Source organism: Eurytemora carolleeae, unplaced genomic scaffold (assembly GCF_000591075.1).
Source record: "Eurytemora carolleeae unplaced genomic scaffold, Eaff_2.0 scaffold1068, whole genome shotgun sequence".
Taxonomy (NCBI): Eukaryota; Metazoa; Arthropoda; class Copepoda; order Calanoida; family Temoridae; genus Eurytemora; species Eurytemora carolleeae.
Genome location: NW_019397324.1, coordinates 84,212 through 106,742, shown reverse-complemented (window position 1 = coordinate 106,742; position 22,531 = coordinate 84,212). Strand labels below are relative to the sequence as shown.

The 22,531-nt window shown below is 29.7% G+C and overlaps 2 protein-coding genes across 2 annotated transcripts in view; one reads left to right on the top strand and one right to left on the bottom strand.

The window, feature by feature from the left end:
• Window positions 1-949: 949 nt before the first annotated feature.
• Window positions 950-10,848, bottom strand: LOC111713516 (uncharacterized). Its single transcript, XM_023488381.1, has 12 exons — window positions 10,773-10,848; window positions 9,656-9,741; window positions 9,363-9,405; window positions 8,236-8,303; window positions 6,756-6,845; window positions 6,603-6,639; window positions 6,284-6,342; window positions 5,154-5,219; window positions 4,513-4,573; window positions 2,834-2,922; window positions 1,987-2,077; window positions 950-1,853 (listed from the first exon to the last, which is right to left on the bottom strand). Exons 1-12 carry the CDS (start codon window positions 10,816-10,818, stop codon window positions 1,552-1,554), a joined length of 1,038 nt encoding a protein of 345 aa, XP_023344149.1. The 5' UTR covers window positions 10,819-10,848; the 3' UTR covers window positions 950-1,551.
• Window positions 10,849-11,381: 533 nt separating this feature from the next.
• LOC111713511 (uncharacterized) overlaps window positions 11,382-22,531 on the top strand; it is a 17,322-nt gene continuing 6,172 nt past the window's right edge. The window contains exons 1-3 of the mRNA XM_023488376.1: window positions 11,382-11,493; window positions 20,292-20,718; window positions 21,129-21,271. Coding sequence (XP_023344144.1) covers window positions 11,382-11,493; window positions 20,292-20,718; window positions 21,129-21,271 — 682 coding nt within the window. The remainder of the gene's footprint in view (window positions 11,494-20,291; window positions 20,719-21,128; window positions 21,272-22,531) is intronic.

The following is a 22,531-nucleotide window of genomic DNA, read 5'->3' as shown; positions in this document are numbered from 1 at the left end:
TAAACAATATAAAAATAGTTGCAGTTTTTGTGCCTGTAACTTGTATGTGTATTTTTAGCAATAAACTATATCTTATATTCTATCTTATCCACTTTTTGTCATTTTATGGACTATCGGAAATCAAAAACGATTTTTAAGTTCCATTATTCTCTGGTATACATCGATTTAGTCTACTTATAAAGTCGCATACATGTTTAAGACAGGGTCGACTTTGAAGTGTCGCAACGGTATGGGCTTGAATTTTACCGCTCTTACTCACTCACTTATGCTTTTCTGTAGCCCTATACATGTACTATTATGGCACTGTAAACTACTTATTGTTAGCTTTAGTTTAAAAGAATATATTGGCAAAATTCTTAAACATTTCTTGCTAAAGAGCTTGCAAGTCCAACCTTTAAATCAGGATATACTTTAAAATGTTTTTTTACGTCCGTATCACGTGACCAAAACTCCCACCAATGGCAGTGCAGTATTATTGTCACATGTCTACGTCTGTATCACATGAACAGTATACTGCACTGCCATTGGTGAAAGTTTTGGTCACGTGATACAGACATATAAATAATATATCTATTATATCTATTCAAAATGAAATACTATTAAATTCAAATATTATAATAGGAGCAAACCTAAGTTTCTTAGACTCTCTGGGATATCGTCGTTTTCAGATTGGTTGTGGGATATAATCGTTTTCAGATTGTTTGCGTATTTGCTGAATATCATCTGTTTAAACTATTATTTTTAAACAAAATTTTATATGTTTAGATTTTCGTGTAAATTTGACACAATTTTATATCAATTTCTCGAGACAGGAAAATCAGATAGAACTCTTATGGGTCTCGATCAACTCCTACAATTTGCTTAGGTTTCAGCCTATACCCCTTTTCATTTTTCCTTTACAGTCTCTTTAAATAATGTTTTCCAATTGTTTCGAAAATAATAGTTGGTATTAAAAATTAACTTATTTATTCATAACAATTTTATCAATTTACATGAATTTAAATTATACTTGAAAGCAGAAAAATCGCCAAGATATGTGAAAGACAATTTTTTTGTTACAAATTTCTACAAATATTTACAAACTTTAAAGACCATTAACATATCTTCTAAAATTGCAAATATATATATGCAAATCTTGCAAACAATAACACTGGACATTAATTTGCAAAACAAGTGGGTCTGCAAGTCAAAGAGATTTCTGAAAAAAATGTGAAAAATATGAGATGAAGAGGTAAAAAATTATATATGATCAGAGTTGAAAACTTTTGAATTGTGGATATTAAGATCCATGCTTGATCTTCTCTTTTTGTTAATTTTAAGATTATTTTAATCTTATGTTTGTATCAACAAAAGTGTTAATAACTCAACTTGAGTTAGATACACAACCAATCGAAACATAACAGCCAATCAGAAAAGCCGAGGTAAAGAGCGCAAATTGAATAAAAAGGAAATTAAAAGTGTCCGCATTGGATATTCAGATTAAGCGATTGGGATTAGTTAAAGGTATCCAATTCTAATGTTTTCAGCTCAGGTAGAATGATTGGGGGATTTTCATGGAAGACGACTAGAACTATTAACCACAATATCCTCATACGGGGTATTCTTCAGCTTTGCGCGTAGCCGGGGAATCAGTCTATGACGATTAATAAAAAACGCGGCAATTGCGATAAGTGCAATAATGATGAGAACTGACACCACTCCAGCCGCAACGGCAGTATGACTAGACGCATTTTCCGCGATGTGAGGCTGGAACTCGATGTTGCTATTGAGGGTTTGAGGGATAGGCGTTGATGTTCTTGAACCGCAGCTTTTATCAGCATTTAATTCAAATTCTGACAAACATTCACAAACTCCTACACCAAATATAAATTTAAGAAGAAATTAATGCGTTCCTATGATTAATTTACAATTTTTATTTTAACAAAACCACCCAATTCATTGGTTTGGAATTTGATCTGAATTTTAATGTTTAATATATGTATATACCTTCAGGATCCTCTGTGGTACTTTGTGTACAGGTTTGATGCTCCCCGCAAGCAAAAAGATCGTTTACATTGCAAGGATCTCCCACAATCGGCTAAACAAAAGTTTATTAAAATTATTATTTTTATTATAAAGATCTATTCACACATAAAAGAAATACATAAGTACAGGGTTACCCACAAAGAATGAGACTGCAAAGACGACCGAAAACTCTTAAATTGTAACGATCCAAAGGTTAAATTAAGCATTTTGCATTATCTATAGTATTCGAATGGCTTATATAAAGATTTGCAAAAGAAAGAAACAAGTTTACAGTTGCAGGGAATCGTGAATGTAAGGAAACAGACAGTGTAAATTTCGTACAATCGTCTCTGAAGTCTCATTCTTTGTGGTTAACCCTGTATGTAAATGGTGTAGCTTAAATTTGATTAGATATTTCGAATAAATAGTTTTACAAGAAAAAAAAAAATATGCAAAGTTATGCAAAATTAGGTAACATTGGTCATAACTCGACACATAACATATTTATTATTTCAGTCATTATATGCACAATATCATTGGAAATCCAACGGTTCGTTTAAAAAAAGAAAATTAGCATGGCATGGATATCAAATATATGGATATTGGATATCAAATAACCGGCTGTACAATGGATATCAAATAACCGGCTGTACAATGGATATCAAATAACCGGCTGTACAAAAGATATCAACCATTTTTACCAAGATATCCAACAATTTAACTGATTAAAACTAATCCAACTGATATAATTAATTTGAACTGATTTAAACTGATGTAGTCGATCTGATGTAAACCGATCCAACTGATTTAACTGATTTTAACTTAATACCTGAGCTGGATATTTTTGAATGCAATGAGGAACAGGAATGATGGCATCATCGAACAGAGGTTTATTTAAGATACAAACTTCTCCTCCATCTGTAGGCATCATGCATATTGTCATAGTTTTAGAGTAGTCTAGCCGCAGCGCTATCAATAACATCAGGGCTGTATAGGATGGAGGGGGGTCTGATGTAATATATACGGTTCCTTGGGTCGTTTAGACCCCTCAATAGTCAAAAGGTGCATATTCTTGAAATGGATTGAAGAAAGATTAAGCCCTACATGGATAAATCCTGTATACGCCCCAGAATAACATAATTTTCCTAATTCATTTTGTTGAAATATGTTTGCTATTATAAGAGATGCTTGATATGGGCTTTAGAGATTTTAAAAGATCTAAACAATTTCTTTAAGTGTTTTTGCATTTGAATTGTTTTAAAAATTAAATTCAATATGGATTTTTTGGGCTTATATTTAAATTTATGAGCTGTCATTTCTATCTAATGTGTAAATTCAAAGGAAGAAAAGACGACTTTTTAACTAATGTTAAGACCTAGGTAGTCCAAAGAGCATGAGACACAGCAATTGCTAACTTAATAAGTGATTTGATAAGTTACTAATCAAACATTTGCTCTGGAACAACATATAGATACACTCGAATACTGCTATCTGGTTGCTCTGTATGTTAAAGCAAACTTACAAAGAATACAATTTCGATAAACATATCAGATTGTTTTATACTTTTTTCAAAACATTGAGGGTTTAAAACCAACACAAATTACAACCAGGGAGAAGAGAAAATATACACTTTAAGCTTGGAATTTTTGTCTTAAGGATATCAAAATCAAGCTTTTATTAATCTGCGGATTAATTTAATATTTAGTTGAAGGGAGCTTTGATCAGTGAAGGAATTGATAAAATGAAGATATGAGAGTTACAGTTATTTTTTTATAGATCCTAAAATTAAAAGTGTCCACAGTGGATATCGAGATCATACCCAACACAGAATTTTCCCACTGTTAAAGAAGTAATGAACTTATTTACTTGTTGAAAGAGCAGGGGATTAGGAAATCAGATTATGTGAAAAAACTCGGTTTCTTTTAACGGATGATTTTTTAAAGAGAGTTTTACTATAGTTATATTTATTTTCAAACACAAAGTACAAAATAATAATGTATGATGGTTCAGCTTAAAATAAAACACAAAAGAAAATTAATTATGAGCCAATTGAAAATATCATGTTTGATAATTTTGTTTGATCGTTTTTGTTGAAACAAAGTATACATATTGAAATCTCAACTAAATATACATTCATTGTGCATTAACAATTAGTTAAATGAAATACAAATTAGAAACTGTAAGGAACATCTTTATAAAAAACACATCAATAATTCCTTTGTTTTCTGATTACTACCATAAACTGTCATTTAATTAGACAAATATAGTATTATTNGGGAGGGGTTGCTCTTTTTGATGAATCCCGCATTTGTTATTTGTTTTCAAGAGTTTTCCAAAGTTTTGAAAAGTAATTTAGTGCTAAGTGTTGAACAAACATAAACCTAATTAAATTCTTAGTTTCTAAGTTTCTCACTTTCCCGAGATCAAGAGTTAATCTTCACAATTAAGTTGAGTTAATTTAGTTAAAAATAACAACAAAAGATTAAATTTTTTATGACAAATGCATGCCTAGTGCTTTGCTGCTACGCACATTTGCGTTTAAGCCCATAGCGCTATGGTTTACACAGGCCTAAAAATTTAGTAAAATATAAAAAAATAACTTAAATAAAATATGAATTAAAATGACTCGGGTATATTTAGTAAATCTAGTTTGTTTGATTTAAAAACAAATTTTTTATTTGGAATCATGACTACAGTTTAGTCAAACTTTGGTTGAAGTCATCTTTTAAGAATATTGTAGGAAAAATGATCATCATTTTCAGAAAAATATTTATACTCGTTACGTAAACACAATTCATAAAAAGTATAATAAAAAATCATGTTAATTCATATCTAACAAGCTGTAATATCACATTTAAGTTAAGTTAAACACTTTTGGATGGATTATGTTGTCATCAAAACTCTATTGATACTAAAAGTATTCAGCGTTACCCGAAAAAGACGAGAGTCTGTAGACGACCCTATGGAATTTATTAAGTATTTTTTTTGGCATTCATTGTTAACTATATAGCTCTAATCCTCTTTCTATATTTGTCAAATTAAACAATTAAAACTATGTTAGAAACAAAATTCAACTTTAGGATCGCCATATATAAAGACTTTCAGGTCGTCATTTTTGTCTCATTTCTTGTGGGTAACCCTGTCTCTACCTGAATTTCAAGCCCAATTTTGAGAGTGTTAAAGGTCTCATTCACATTGTTTGGAGCCAGATTAACCTGAAAAATATATTCAAAAGAGACTTTAAGCGTAATTTCAAGTGACCCCTCATGCAAAGATGGCATTACCCGATTCACAACGGTACCATTGAAAGCTTTGTCTGATCAAGTATGAATAAAATATCAATAATTTTGTTAATTAAAACATATTTTTTTCATTTCCGCATTCTCGGTTTCTTTTTCGTGATAAAAGAAACTTTACACTGCATCCTGTTTCTTTGTATTATGATTAAATATGAAGATGTAAACCTTGGATATTTCAGACTTTGACTATTTGATCAAACTGAATTTTTATTTAAAGCTTTTAAAGACCTACAATATCAGATTGCAAAGATATCAGGTTTGTAAAATTTGAAAATTGAGTTTGAGGAGAGTATTCAGTAACTTCTAATTTGCATTAGAGGCTCTATATATGAGACCATTGAAGATTTAATAAATTTAATTAATGTTAATTTTAACATACAAATGTTAATGTTAATTGATATTAACATATATAAACAACAATTGTTTAAATTCAATGTTAATGTTAATTTTATATACTGACAACCAATAACGTTAATAAATTGTTTATAGTCAATGTTAATGTTAATGTTAATGTTAACTTTATATACTGACAACCATAAACTTTAATGAATTGTTTAAAGTCAATGTTAATGTTAATTTTAATGTTAATGGTGATGTTAATTTTATATACTGACAACCATAAACTTCAATGAATTGTTTATAGTCAATGATAATGTTAATGTTAATGTTAATGTTAACTTTATATACTGACAACCAATAACGTTAATGAATTGTTTATAGTCAATGATAATGTTTATGACACCCTCCATGTATAGAGTTGCATGTGTGATTAACACCATGCTGTACCCTTTAAACCTGTGTACGAACTAAACTGATATTATGAAGATTTCTCTCAATTTTTCCCCCTAGAAATACGACGATATCTTCTACATTGTTACCAGATACAGGTTTAAGGGATACCTATGTCAAGTGGAGACTGGAGGCTCATTTGAAGTTACGTCTACAGTTTCTTTAATAATTACGGCGTAAAGAAGGTTTACCTTAAAGTAAAGGTTTACACCTGGAACTTGAGAATTCCCAAACGGAAGTTCCGGGATACCTGGATACATAGATACAGGGTTTATATCGATAGATGGATATATATGTATCAATAGATAATACCTGGATACAAAATTAGATAAACAGATAGATATATAGATAGATAGAGATAAATAGATAGATACCTTGATACAAAATTAGATAAAAAGATAGATATACAAATAGATAGATGATTGATTGATATATAAACAGATATAAAGATAAATAGATAGATAGAAAGAAAGGATAGCTAAATAGTTGATTTTTTTTACTGCATTTTACCTGAGAGACCTTGAAGATTTAGGATTGCAGGTGGAACCTACGATAACTCAAATATTAAAACAAATTCAAAATGAGAATTAAAATGAATAACTGTACAAATGTACATTTAAGATTACGCGAACAAAACTGGAGAAAATATTTGGTTTGATTTTCCTGATATTTGGCGCCATCTTGGAAAATATGGGAGAAGTTTGTTTCCAAAAATTGTGGAGCATTCCCAAATATTTCTAGACCAGGGGGCTCCTGAATAAAAAATTAAATTAACACATATATAAAACACATATATAAATTAATTACTAAAATTCAGACTTAGCTTTTAATCTAATTTTATTAAAAAATAAGCAATCTATCCATAACAGAAGAAAATTACTATACAACAACATAGTAGATATTGATAGAGGTTCAGTGTACTGAGTACAGCAGAGCCCGAAATTTAAAAGAGTATCGTTGAACGAAACTCCCAAGTTTCCTTTTTGGGGTCTAACATTTGTGTAGATTTTGATTTGAGAGATTCGAAAAAAATGGAGAATTTGAAGAAACTAAATAAAATAATATTCTTAACAAAAATGTTGATATCAACAAAACTGCCTGACCCCATTCGTGAAACCAGGTTTCAAAACTAGTTTTCATAACGATACCCTGTCTTAAGTTTTGGGCTCAGGCATGCTGGGCAAAACTGTACAATTTTAGAAAAATTGGGGTTGTTTGTAAAAGAGTATTCTTAAAAACAAGTTATTTTTCTAGTGCTTCCTTTGTTAACATTCTTATTTTTTGTTTATATTTAGGGGGGAAAATAGTATCTATCTCTCAGATCATTTAGTATATAAGCCGGCAAAATGCCTACAAAAGGCTCAGCTGTAACATTTTGCAAAGTCACAATTTGCCTTGTCACATTTTGCCTGGTTCAGATTTGCCTAGGTAAAATTTTGCCTGGGTAACTTTTTGCCTAGTTCAAGTTTGTCTAGTAACATTTTGCCTAGATAACTTAAGAGCATGTTTTTTGTCTTTTGCTTTTTTTCAAACAAATTTTGTCAAAACTTCAACATTTTTTTTAAAAACTGAACCATTTCAATTTTAATGAATTAAATGTTGTGACAATTAAATTGTATCTTGTACAGCAATTTTAACATTCCTATTACTCTACAAAAGATAAAATATCGTTATGTATCAGATTTATATATTTTAAATACTAGCTCTTGGATAGCAAATACATTCGGCTGTTGCCAGACAAACTGTTCTAGGTTCTGTTGAATGACTCTAGCATGTTGTTGGTTTCAAATCCCCCCTCAAGGACAGTGGTGTACTCTGGGAACAGCGTCATTTCTTGGTCTCTGCCCTCTCCCCATTGAAAATATAGGAGAAGTAATTCATATTCCTGTAGTTGGGCTTACCCCGCATAGTAAGCTCTTCAGTTATCATGGGAGCCAGTTTCAATGTGTCTCTCGACTTCTGTTTGGTTTATAGAAAACTGAATGATTTTCAAAAATTTGCGAAGTTTTTGACAACAAATTCGCGGATTAAAAAAAAAAAAAAATTTGACTAGGCAAATTGTGACTAGGCAATACAACCAATAAAACAACCAAAAATCGAAAATTTTTACTTAAAAAAATACAGTAAAAATGAAAAGAAATACCTGACATTGATGAACCTTCATTCCAAATGAAACAGGAGATCCTTTAAACATTCCTTTACAGCTGAACCCTAAAATAGTAATCATCAAATCTTTATCATCTTGATCATCTTGATAATCATCATGATCATCTTGATAATCATCATGATCATCTTGATAATCATCATGATCATCTAATCATCATGATCATCTGAATAATCATCATGATTATCTGGATAATCATCATGATCATCTTGATAATCATCATGATCATCTTGATAATCATCATGATCATCTTGATAATCATCATGATCATCTGAATAATCATCATGATCATCTGAATAATCATCATGATTATCTGGATAATCATCATGATCATCTGGATAATCATCATGACCATCTTGATAATCCTCATGACCATCTTAATAATTATCATGATCGTCTTGATAATCATCATGATCATCTTGATAATCATCATGATCATCTTGATAATTATTACGATACTCATCATGGTCATCTTGATAATCATTATGATCATCTTGATAATTATCATGATCATCTTGATAATTATTATTAAAATATCTGGATAATCATCATGATCATCTTACTAAATATCATGATTATCTAGATAATTATCATGGTCATATTGTAAATTATCATGATCATTTGGATTATTAACATGATAATTTTGATAATCATCATGATTATCTTGATAAAAATGATGATAATCTAGATAAACATCATGATCATCTTGATAATTATCATGATAATTTTGAAAATCATGTTGATCAAATTGATAATCTCTATGATCATCTTTATAATCATCACAATTATCTTGATAATCTTTATGATCATCTTTAAAATCATCACGATTATCTTGATAATCATCATTATTATCGTAATATATATAATGATCATCATAAATATCTTTATAATTATCATGCTTAACTTGATAATTATGATCATTATCTATGAAACCAAGGTTAGAAAATAAAATTTGTAATCAGTGTCAATCGGTTTAAAATCACATCAAAGTGAAACGTTCTATTATGAAGAATCTAAACTAAAGGGTGTTGTTCAGGTGGACAATCCTATGCACAGTCCAAACTGGTTTACTGTACTTTACTGTACCGTACTATACTGTACTTCACCTGTACAGTCTGGGTTTGTTGTACAGTTTGCATGTCCATCATCCTAAACATAAGTGTTACATACATTTATATATCATCGTAAACTCCAGTTTCTTCTCAGTTTCAGTTTTAAGCAGCAAGGACAAGTTGTATACTTATCTATATATATATCTATCTATTAATCTATTTATATATCTATTTATCTATTTATCTATTATCTATCTATCTATCTATCTATCTATCTATCTATCTATCTATCTATCTATCTATCTATCTATCTATCTATCTATCTATCTATCTATCTATCCACCCACCTGAAGGGGTAAAGTCTTGTTCTCTAAATGGCTCCACATTAAACATTCTGCTTTTTTCTCCTCTAGTGTTTCCGCCTTCACGTCAACTGAAATACACATGTAATAAACTCTCATAAAGGATTTGTCGACGTAACTTTATTTGTCATTAAAGAGACTGTTTGCATAACTTCCAGGGGCCCTAGCTCCATTTCTGGACTGGCATGTCCGATTCTGAACTTTATCTAGTCAAGAATGCGTTAAATATGTTTATTTTTCTCTTCAGAATAGATTACTTTCAATGGTGGCTAATATATATAACCTTTTCCTGCAGAAACATTGAAGGAAAATGTCAGTGCTAAATGCTTCTTGTGTACAGATATGATTAGGAGAATGAAGGATCACTTGAAATTACAACATCAGTCCCATTAAGAGATTCTGTAAGAGTGAAGTCATCAAATTTAAAGGATATTTCACATAGATTTAGCCTACTTAAAAAAAGTCTCATCAATTTTTAAGACAGGGTCAACATTGAAGTGTCGCAACGCCTTATGCTTTGATTTTACCAATCTAACTCTCTGCGACTGAAAGGTCTCAACATGTAATATTTACATGTAAAGAACTACAGAAAAGCATACATTTATAGTTAGAGGGGTAAAAACAAAGACCAAGGCGTTGCGACACTTCAAAGTCAACACTTTCTTAAAAATTTATGAGACTTTTTTCTATGTGAAATCTTTTATGCTTTTCTGTAGCCCTTTACATGTTCATTTCAGCATTTTAAAGCACGTGGTGCCGTTAGCTTTGGTTTTCAAGAAGTAATTGGCAAAACACGAGATAATACAAAGAAATACTATTGATTTTAAACATTTTTAAATGCACGCACAGCAACCCTTACCAAAATTTATACAAATTGGAAATCATATAAAATAATAAATTAGTAATGATATTATAAAACCAGAATTTGTAATTATCATCATAAATTATTATCATTATTATTTTTATTATTATTATTATTATTATTACTATTATTATTATTATTATTATTATTATTATTATTATTATTAATTATTATTATTATTATTATTATTATCATTGATAATATTATTATCATTATAACTATCATCATTATAGTTATTACCGTTTGAAGCAAATGTAAAGACAATCAGAAACCTCCATGTTTTCATTTTTTTCAATTCTAAATTAATTTAAATCAACAATTAAACGTTATTTTAAAAATTTAAAAAGGCCAATCCATTAAAAAAATAATTCAGATAATTGTTTATAATTCTTTTTTCCTCTCTATATCCCTATATCCCTATATCCCTATTTAATTAATTTAGATTTTTTGGAAAAATGTAAATATTTTAAACTGGATTTTAATAATCCAATGATATTTATGCCGTTTAACGAGATTCCAATGCCCTATTTAGGACGGTTCCATTCAAACCTTAAGCTGATAAAAAGCTGATCAAAAATGTCCATTTTCGTTTTTTTGACTGGAAGTGTTTGACGCTGATAATTTCTCTATTATTTCTATACAGAAGAAATGCGCAATCACTTATGCAGAGAAACCACAAATGAAAAGAAACAGTTAAAAAACAAAAACATTGATCAGTCAAACCTTTTACGGATACCGTGTACACTGTACACTGTACAATCTTTACATGGAAGGTCATTTGAAATTACGCTTACAATCCCTTTAACCTTTACAAAAAAGGACGAAAGATAAAACTCTAAGGTTATGCTGATGGACAATAAGAATAAGGATAAGAAGAAAAATCTGAAAAGAACCCCGAAATGGAATCTCCAGATTGCAACCCGGCCCCTAGCCAGCAGACTGCACCCTACACAAGAGCCAAGTAGGTACCACCTGTGAATGGCCCCAAAAAAATAACCCGTTGAAAAATTTACAAAAGGATGCATAATATTTAATCGCAAAATAATATAATAATGATGATAACTATTTATAACACTGTTAATTTGGTTCTTTTTAGATTATATTTAGTGTCTCGCTAAAGCTCGGGAAAAAATTTAATCTAAAAAGACTCGAACCTTCTGGATAAAGAGAAAATTTCTGTCCAAAAACTTTATAGCACGTCGTGCCATAATAATAGTTTAATAGATAATTTTATGAAACGTTTGTGTAATTGTCTTATTTCAATGTCAATTTCTAGATCAAATAAGCTTTGAAAAAGAGCAGAAGTCAAAATATAAAGTTGATATAAATTTTATTTTCATTTCATTTGAATTTTTTTTTTGGAAATATCCTAAATTTGTTGGAGAAAATCCGTGAAACAATCAAAACTTTTTAGCACAAGTGCTATAATGCAGAGCTTTATAGCACGTTCATTATGAAATTCACAATGAAGTGAGGAAGAATGATAAAGTACATAATAGTTTCATAAAATAACATTTTTGCGTTTGTGCCAATATCTTTTTTTTGGTACAAATCCTTCTATTGTCATTGATTGAATATATTTTTTTACATGAAACTTAATAAAAAAACTAATTGCTCCTGGAAAAAGATATATTTTAATAAATTTTTGACCTCACAGAAGAGGGTAGAAAATACATAACTCCAAAGTTCAAAAAAAAATATTTTACGGTTGTTGTATCATTTATTTAAACATTTCAAAATTGTTTCTTTCTAGTTTTAAAAACTAGCTCATTGTAAAAAGTTATATCTATAAATTATATCCTTTGAATTTCATATTTTGAAAAATAATTTTTAAAAAAATTCTTATTGTGAAACAGTATTTAAAGAATATTGAAAACATTTTTATTTAAAAATCTTTATAATATTATAAGTAGCTACTAGCGATACGGGTTCTTCCTAGTTTAAAGATTTATACATCGATCAAATTCAAATCCTTGAAAAAGCAGCAAAACTTCAATTATGTCCACATACTTCTTTTTTTCTTAAAATTGATTTTTTGTTTTTTAGAAAATAAGCAAGGAGGGGTTTAAGTGATGCTAGAAAAAGATTTAAATATATTTCCATTCTATTTAACCTGTATCGAATTAACTTTCAGCAACTTTTGCAAAGACATAATATAAATGTTGAAAAAGAAGACGACTGTTAGACTCAAGTTATGATGTTAAATAATTGAACATGAAACACAAAAATTTACACTCTACACACATCAATTTTTTAATTGATAAGTTAATTTTGTAGCATCTGGTAAAACTATTTGCTTATAACAACATCAAATACACAATATTGATATTTGCTCATATCAACATCAAATACACAATGATTGGTATTTACTTATAACAACATCAAATACACAATGATTGCTATTTACTTATAACAACATCAAATACACAATGATTGGTATTTGATTATAACAACATCAAATACACAATGATTGCTATTTGCTTATAACAACATCAAATACACAATATTGCTATTTACTTATAACAACAACAAATACACAATGATTGCTATTTGCTTATAACAACATCAAATACACAATATTGCTATTTACTTATAACAACATCAAATACACAATATTGGTATTTACTTATAACAACATCAAATACACAATGATTGCTATTTGCTTATACCAACATCAAATACACAATATTGGTATTTACTTATAACAACATCAAATACATAATGATTGGAATTTGCTTATAACAACATCAAATACACAAACGTCGTCTTCTACTTTACAGTTTTATGCATCCCACTGTAAACAACTGTGCATCAACAACAATTTGGGTTCGAAAGTTCAATATGAACTCTATTGACAATGTTACATAAACTGAATAAAAACAAGGAGATACACTCCAGTAAGCAGAGACCAATGCATTGTAGGAGTTTTCACTGGGTTTAAAAACCCCACCCAAATATCCTCCCCGGCCCCACACTCATGTCAAAAATAAGAAAATTCTGTAAATCTAAACATGATTTAATTATAACCTCTCTATCAAGAAAAAAGTGTTTAATCTATATGCATACTTTGCTTGTCTGTCTGTCAGGGTGTCCGTGCGTTTGTATCCAATAAACGTCAAACCGGCTGAACCGATCGGGAACAGATTTTGTGTGGGACCTTACATGACCCCAGGGAAGGTTTATGGCTGCTGAACAATTATAAAATTTGTGTCCAAATATTTTAGATTGTTGTAAAATTTTGAAAATGGGCGAAAAATAGTATTAAATTCGCGAACTTTTTTGCTTGTTATTATTCTGTATTGAACAAAGAGAAATGCTCACAGATCCGCAATTAAAAGTTGAAATAGATGGCGGGCGTGAAAAGCATATTTTTATATATTTAACCATAGTGTAGCATGAGGTTAAGCTGTAAAGATAAAAGAGTACATAATTAGAGTATTTTGCGAGTAATCAGTTCCCTTGAGTACGAAAAGAAAGAAGGCCATGGTGTGATCAATTATGTGGAGTTTTGCTAACCTATTCTCCTGGGCTGTATTCATAAAACAGATCCTTGAATTTCTTTTATAAATTAAAATAAATGGGTGAGTTCTGTAGTTCTCATGACCTTCGCCTTGAAAAGTTCATTGTTATTCTTCAAAACCATTTTTTAAATCATGGAAAGTGTGTATTCACTATTTTTTAAACCAAGGACGATCGATGTCATCGTTCGATTGAAATGTATAGATTTTATTGAGATTTAAACAAAACGCACGAGTAAGATTTTGTTTTAATTGAATTACTCTTTGAATTGAAGAATGACAACCATCGTAAAGGTGTACATTTTTTAGTAACATTTTGGCAGATTTCCTTGCCGCGCGGCGGTGAGAAAATAAAAATTGGATTTTCATACTTTTTTATCGATGTTGTTTGTAAAACTTTACATTGCGGGGCCTTAATGTAAGTATTTACTTACAGTCCTGGGGGGAAGGGAAGGGAACACAATATCTGGGACAAAAAAAAATTTAAAAAAGAAAAGTGAAAAATAGAAGAAAAAAAGGGAAACTTATAACTATTATAATTAAAAATTCAATTTCTTTAGTAAAATGTAAAAAGATCAACAATATCTCAAAAAAAGAAAGTATATTGAACGATAAAACTCAAAGTGATATGATAAAGAAATCTAAAAACTCTTAAAAATAGAATGTAAAATAACTTTCTAAAATAAACCATAAGTTGAAAATAAATTTTTTAGACTCAAGATACTTTTTAGGTTTTCGGGTAAAAAAATACTGCTAGTACATTTAAAGTACATATAGAACCTTACATTATCATTCTATATATAAATTTGAAATTAAGTTAAAAAAAAACCTAACCCTAGATAGGGAAAAAACTACGTGCAAGTACATATCACTTCCCTCCCCAATCTAAAACTTTTTCAAGGTATATCTAGCCCCCCCTCTCGTTCATGTCACTTGTTAAACACTAATCTAAAATGCATAAACACTAACATTAACAACTCAAATCACTTGGTTCAAAATTAAACTAGTGAAATCTTGAAATAACTTGATAAGTACGCAGACAAATGCGTATGCATGCACACCCGGAACTACAGTGACGCATCCCATCCGCGCTCTGTTCAATACTGAACACTCTTTCTTTCCTTTCTTTTAAAATCAGCTGATTCGACCTTCCCCTCCCCCCGGCCCCCTTCACAACCCCTTTCTTCCCCTTCTTCCACTATTTTGGGTCCCCTTAAATCTCCCAACCTCAACCTGACTGTCCGTAAATATTTCGAGGATTTTTCACCTTAACAAATGGCCGCACACATTCGGAGATTTCAACGATAGAAGACCTGAGAGAAAGTAAACAGTGACGCAACCAAGCATGGCTCAAGGTCAACAGTTCATGCAGACACTTTATACCTCAAGGGTAGATAGATAGATATGTAAATATATATATATATATATAGAAAGATATGTGAATAGATAGATAGTGAAGAATTTTTTTCTTTAATCGGAATATTTTGTTTTCAAACATCTTGCATTAAACCGTCACTTTTTATTCCCCCCCCCATAGTGTTTTACAAGGGCTGTGTCGGTGGGATTTTAAATGATCCTCCATTTTAAAAAGAGGGACATGTCGGATTCACAACACCCATAAAAGCTGTATATGATAAAGGATGTATGAGTTAAAAACTTTTCAAGTTAGAAAACGACAATATTGTCCACGTTTATATTGACTAGATATTTAGGTTATAAGGATACAGTTGTGAATCAAACATGCCCCCTTTTTAAAATTAAAAATCACTTCAAACTCCATGCCAGTCCCTTTAAAATAACAATTCTTTTTCATCATCCTGTGCAAATAATGCCCTGCAGAAGAGGATCTTTAACATCTAATAAGTTGTAACATAACACAATAATCTTTAAAATAACAATTCTTTTTCATCATCCTGTGCAAATAATGCCATACAGAAGAGGATCTTTAACATCTTATAAGTTGTAACATAACACAATAATCTTTAAAAAATGTCTGATACAAGTATTTAACCCACTAAGAGCTTAATTATAATTTATCGTAATGGTACGAATAAAAGAAATGTGGATTAAAAGGAAGATGGGCGTATGTAGGATATTGTTTAAGATGGATGAAAAAATTGCGGACCACAAAATTCTTAACCCTTCAACCCCAGTTCTGAGATTAGTGCAGTTTATTTTATCAGAACTTAAATTTTCAAATATCTATTCAAATATTTTTTTCATGTAAAAGGACGGCTCATGCGGCTTGGTGCGTTCTTCAGATTGTTTGACTTTTAAAAGGCGCCACACAAATACTTTTGCTTTTTTAAACTTTGCGCATTTTTGTCCTAAGAGACAATATGAGGGAAAACAAACCAAAATAACGATAGTTTTTATACAAACAGGAACACAGTAATTGTCATTGAATATCTACATAATAAAGCTCTTTGCTCATATTTATATAAATTTCCATTTTCAACTTCACATTTTTATTTGACAACAAAAGTAACTATACATTATGCTTCATGCTTTGCCAGCAGTCTTCGGTAGTAAATCTTTGTTCATATAAATATATATATATATACTTATGTTAGCTAGACCTGGCCAAACGGCTGGACTAAATGGGCTGATTTTTTAGGAAACCCTGGGGTAACATAACATAGGCTAAACAAATTTAATTTTTTTAAATCGACTTTTTTTCTTCAAACATCAAAATAAATTTAAAAACAATTAAAAAAAAATTAGTTAGTTTCTTTTATGTAAACAATTTGTACTAAAACCTTAAAGGGACAGTAAAGGAAAAATGAAAGGGGGTATAGGCTGAAAGCTAATCACTTTAGCTCTTGATCGCGACCCATAAAAGTCATATCTGATGTTCCTGTCTCGAGAAATTGATATAAAACTGTGATAAAATTATACGAAAATTCATATATGTAAAATTTTGAAAATCTGAAACTTAAATCACGTGACCAGAACTATCACCAATGGCAGAGCAGTAAACTGGTCACGTGTCTCAGCCTGTATCACGTGACCACTTTACTGCACTGCCATTGGTGGAATTTCTGGGCAAGTAATACGGACGTAAAAATAATATTATGAATGAAATCTATTGAAAATAGAAATAACAAATATAAAAGTAAACCTAATTTACAATTAGCTTTCTCTGGGATATCATCGTTTTCAGATTGGTTGCTTATTTGCTGAATATGGTCTGTTTAAACCTACTACTTTTATTCAAAATTGTATATATATTAATTTTCGTATAAATTTGACACAATTTTATTTAAATTTCTCGAGACAGGAACATCAGATATGACTTTCATGGGTCGCGATCAAGAGCTAAAGTGATTAGCTTTCAGCCTATACCCCCTTTCATTTTTCCTTTACTGTCCCTTTAATTTAAGAGTATCACTTGGCAAGTCTATTTTCACACAACAAATTTGGGATATTGTTTACACAATTGGGTAATATAAAACTAAGAACTAATTAAAAGGTGCCGGATTACTTTAATAAAAACAGGGCACTTGAGATATATTTCATTTCCACAGAGATCTTTTAATGTTTATAACCAGGCATTCAGGGCGCTTTGCGCCCATCTTCTAGTTTAATTGTGAACATTTTCTCTTTTTTTACATTGTAACACAATAACAAATTCGCGGATTTTAAAAACCTTCCCCGTGGTAACGTGGGTCCAACACAAAATTTTGGCCCAATCGGTTCGGCCGTTTTGACGTTTATTAGATACAAACGTATCCACAGACAAAAAGAAAAGAAAAATATATAAATAGATGAAAGATATATAAAGATGAATAAACTTTAATAAATCTCAACATTTTAACATTATGCAAAGAATGATAAAGATATCTCACACAATTTTAAATATCCCAAATATTTTTTTCTAAATTTTTTTAATGCGAGTAATTCCGTAATGCTTTCGGCAAGTTCGGTATTGAGAACAAAAATTTAGGCTTCTTGTAATGTAACAATTAAAATGTAAATTGGTATATTGTTTTTTTTATTTAGTATCTGAAGTTTTTAGAATAACAATCTATCATGCGCCGGAGAAAAATCATTTGTTTTGGCATTTTGTGATTATGATATCAGTGAAATTTAAAATTTATGCAACATTACTGGGATGGGTTTGGGACCTCGTAGCTCCTTAGTTTAGATTTTACGCAAAAATTTGAGAAAAGCAAATTTATTCAACAAATTCAATGATAGAGATTCAAAACATTTTTGTTCTGCTCAATCTAGCTCTTCAGTAAGAGGAGTTAGTTTCGTGCAATTTACTTTATTAGGCCCCGCCCATCTTCAATTTCAACTTTTAACTGTGGCTTTATCTTTGAGCATCTTCTCTTTGTACAGAGTATAAAACAAAAACAACCAAAAAAGTTTGCGGATTTCATAATATTTTTTCGCGCATTTTCAAAATTTTAACAAAATAAATTTTTAGACTTTTGATCATTCATAAACCTTCCCTCAGGGGCGGATACAGGGGGGGGGGGGGCGGGGGGACATTCGCCCCCCCTGAGATTTCGAGGCACTCAGAAGAAAATAAAAATGTGCTTTGCATCTTGATGTTTTTGATTCTATTTTTGGTATTTTTTATTATTCCTATTTTCAGAATAGCTTCTCAATAGCAATAGACTGTAAACTATAATTTCAAGTAACCTTCCATTGAAAGTGTCACATGTCCGATTAAAAGCTTTTTCTGAACAAGAAAGAGAAAGATATCAATTTATTTGTTTATTGTTTATTTTCAATTTGTGTGTTCTCTATAGAAGTGACTTGCGTGTTTTTTGCTTCAGTTATTAAAATTTCCAGAATTAGGCGAAATTTTCAAGCCAGTAAAATCAGCTGTTTATAGTTTTTTTTTATAAAAGCCTATTGTCTTTTCTTTCTTCAAAACTTTTTATTTTCAATCATTACCGAACTTTTTGTAGAAATATTGTGAATTAAAATAAGGTTTTACATTTCTAGTAACTAAACAAGTAGTTGCTAAATTCTCACTTTTCCTACTGCAGGAGCTACGAGGTCACAAAGTTCTGCCAGCAGGCAGTTTAATGTCACATGAATTTAGTTTAGGATGGAATGATTCATTTTAGCCGAATCGCTCTTTTTTCGTTTCAAGGATTCTAATATTTGTGAAGCTTTTTTTATATATTAGTTTTAATAGTTTTGTTGCATTTCTAATGAAAAGAAAACGGAGACGACAATCAGTCCGCATTTACATTAATTTGTAAATTATATAAGGAACACTTCAGTTGGAACCGGTCGTTTTNATTATTATTATTATTATTATTATTATTATTATTATTATTATTATTATTATTATTATTATTATTATTATTATTATTATTATTATTATTATTATTATTATTATTATTATTATTATTATTATTATTATTATTATTATTATTATTATTATTATTATTATTATTATTATTATTATTATTATTATTATTATTATTATTATTATTATTATTATTATTATTATTATTATTATTATTATTATTATTATTATTATTATTATTATTATTATTATTATTATTATTATTATTATTATTATTATTATTATTATTATTATTATTATTATTATTATTATTATTATTATTATTATTATTATTATTATTATTATTATTATTATTATTATTATTATTATTATTATTATTATTATTATTATTATTATTATTATTATTATTATTATTATTATTATTATTATTATTATTATCATTATTATTATTATTATTATTATTATTATTATTATTATTATTATTATTATAATGCATTTTCAAGATGGACTAGCTCTTCATTTACAGAAAGGCATAATTGTGTGGTTCAAGTGAGATTGTTTAATTAATTTTTAAAGGCTTTAAAAAATCAAATTTTGAAGTTTGTTTTCTCTCAAAAATTCACCATTTTTGGTCTAGCCGTTTGGCTAGCCATAGCGAACATATAAATAAATATGTATATATATGAGCAAAGTGCTTTATTATATATTTTAGAAAGTTTAAATCACAAAGAAATATAAATAAAAAAATATCCTATCAAAATCACGCACAACTGGTGTACATTTGAACATCCGAAATTGGCCAACCTTGGCAGGCCTATTTTGGACTGCACCGCCAATTTATAATTACCGAAACAGCAGACCTGTGTGAATGCAACATTAATATTTGACACTCGGACAAATATTAATAAAAATGAAACCGTAGTTTTTCTAAAGAAAAATAATTTTTATTATAATAATTTCTTTTTTTAGATGGATTCACTGATATTATTCTGCTGAAGGATAAACAAGAAAAGGTGAAGGACGGAAACCAGGATATAATTGTAAAATACAATCAAGAGTCAACGACAGAACAACAACAAAATGCGCAGTACAAATCTCGAAAAAACAATCCAGAGAGAAATTTGGATATTTCGGTTGCTGACAGAAAACCTGCAGTACATGCTGTACATGCTGTACATGAAGCACAACAGGACAATCGTCCTTACCTCCCCTATACTCTACAAACCCCGTACATGTACGACAAAAAATCAATATTTAATGTACAGCAAGAAAATATAAAAAAGGAAAATTCAAGCGATAACGTCGTGTCTGTACAGCCCTTTGAAGTACAGCAAGATAATAAGTTTGTACAGCGGCCTTATCAAACTACTAGTGTACAGCTGGCCCCACAAACAAGGAAAAATGTTCTTTAAATATGCTTTTTTATTATTCTTAAATGGAGAAGAAACTTAATTTTCATGTGACTGTTCATTAATAGAAAATGGTTTGCCCGATTCTGAAAGTTTTATCTGATAAATAAAAATTAGATTTCCAGGTATTTAAACCACTCATTTTTATCTGTTATTTCACTCCTAACGTGACTTGCGCATCTTTTGCTACAGACGTATTGGAGAAATTATCATTATTAAACATTTTTCAGGACAAAAAAACGACGTTATCTTCCACACTATTGGTCAGATTAAAGCGTCAAGAATAGCAGTGGGAAAAAGGCATACATTTTTTATTAAAAATACTTAAAATTACGACGACTATCCCTTTCGAGCAGTGCTGAAATTTGAAACTTATTTAAAACATTTCTCTTATCAGACAGTACAGTACATTTAAGCCTGAGGAGTTTCATGAAAATGGGATTGCAGATTTTCCTCCTTTCCGGTTCATTGTACCAGACCGGTCTGCCAGGAGGGAAATAGTCGATACTGCCGGACAACTGAAGGATGCTGTCGTCGATTGTAAGTATGAAAATCTGATTATAGAAAGCAATTAATCAATTGACCTGATTTTTTCGTAGTTTTAAACTAAACATGTACTTCACATTAACTGTTTTAAACTTTTATCAATTGTCAGCACAATAGTAGTGACTTTTTTGTTTAAAAGTATTGTTTTCATCAAGGTATAAAGTCTACATATCTTGGTTTTCATTAAGATAGAATTATGAATGAAATACGTCATAACACATATATATATATGAACATTATTCACAACAGTACCCTTTGAACATTATTCACAACAGTACCCTTTAAACATTATTCACAACAGTACCCTTTAAACATTATTCACAACAGTAGCCTTTAAACATTATTCACAACAGTAACCTATAAACATTATTCACAACAGTACCCTTTAAACATTATTCACAACAGTAACCTTTAAACATTACTCTGAAAGGAATTGAGTCATGGCCACAAACTCTGATTTTCTAATTTATATATCTTTGCAACCAAATGCTGTAGACCTTTGATATTTCAAACTATAAATTCTGCTACAGCTCAAAATATAAGTTTGAAATATTTAAGATGTACACCATCAGGTTAGATAGATATTGGAATTGGAAAATTTGAGTTTATTGCAAAGACTCAAATCCTTTTGTTTTATAACTGTGGTGTCTCCATTCTTGCGGAATAATACAGAACGAAGAAAATCGACACAATTCTACACTTTTTAAACTTTTTCCTTACTTTTAAATTTATTAATTAGAAGCACAGTGAAGTCAATCTTAATGGTCAACAATGTGCCTGAGAACCAGAACTTTCAATATCTTCCTTTCATTTATACATTTGCCCAAATAACCAGTTTTTTGGGGGGCAAAGTTTGCGGATTTCATAAAATTAAATAATTGACGAGAAAACAAGGGTGAATTTCTGTTGACTTTATTTTCATACAAAAAAAAAAATTGTGACTATCAGAGACATATTTTAACAGTAAACATGGATTTGATGTGTTCCATATAATGCCCAAAATATCAATTAATAACGATGTGTTTTCAGTCTCCTGAGTTTGGTGACCCGATCTATAACTTGGTGTACGCAGAGAAGTTTCCTCCAACTATAGGTTAAGTACTTTTTTTTGGAATTTTTAGAGATCATTCTTTTTTAATCGACATTTCACCTTTGCTAAAAGTGGTGTCAAAGTCTACTACCATGAACGAGGGCATTATAATAATAATAATAATAATTATTATTATTATTATAATCATTATTATTATTATTATT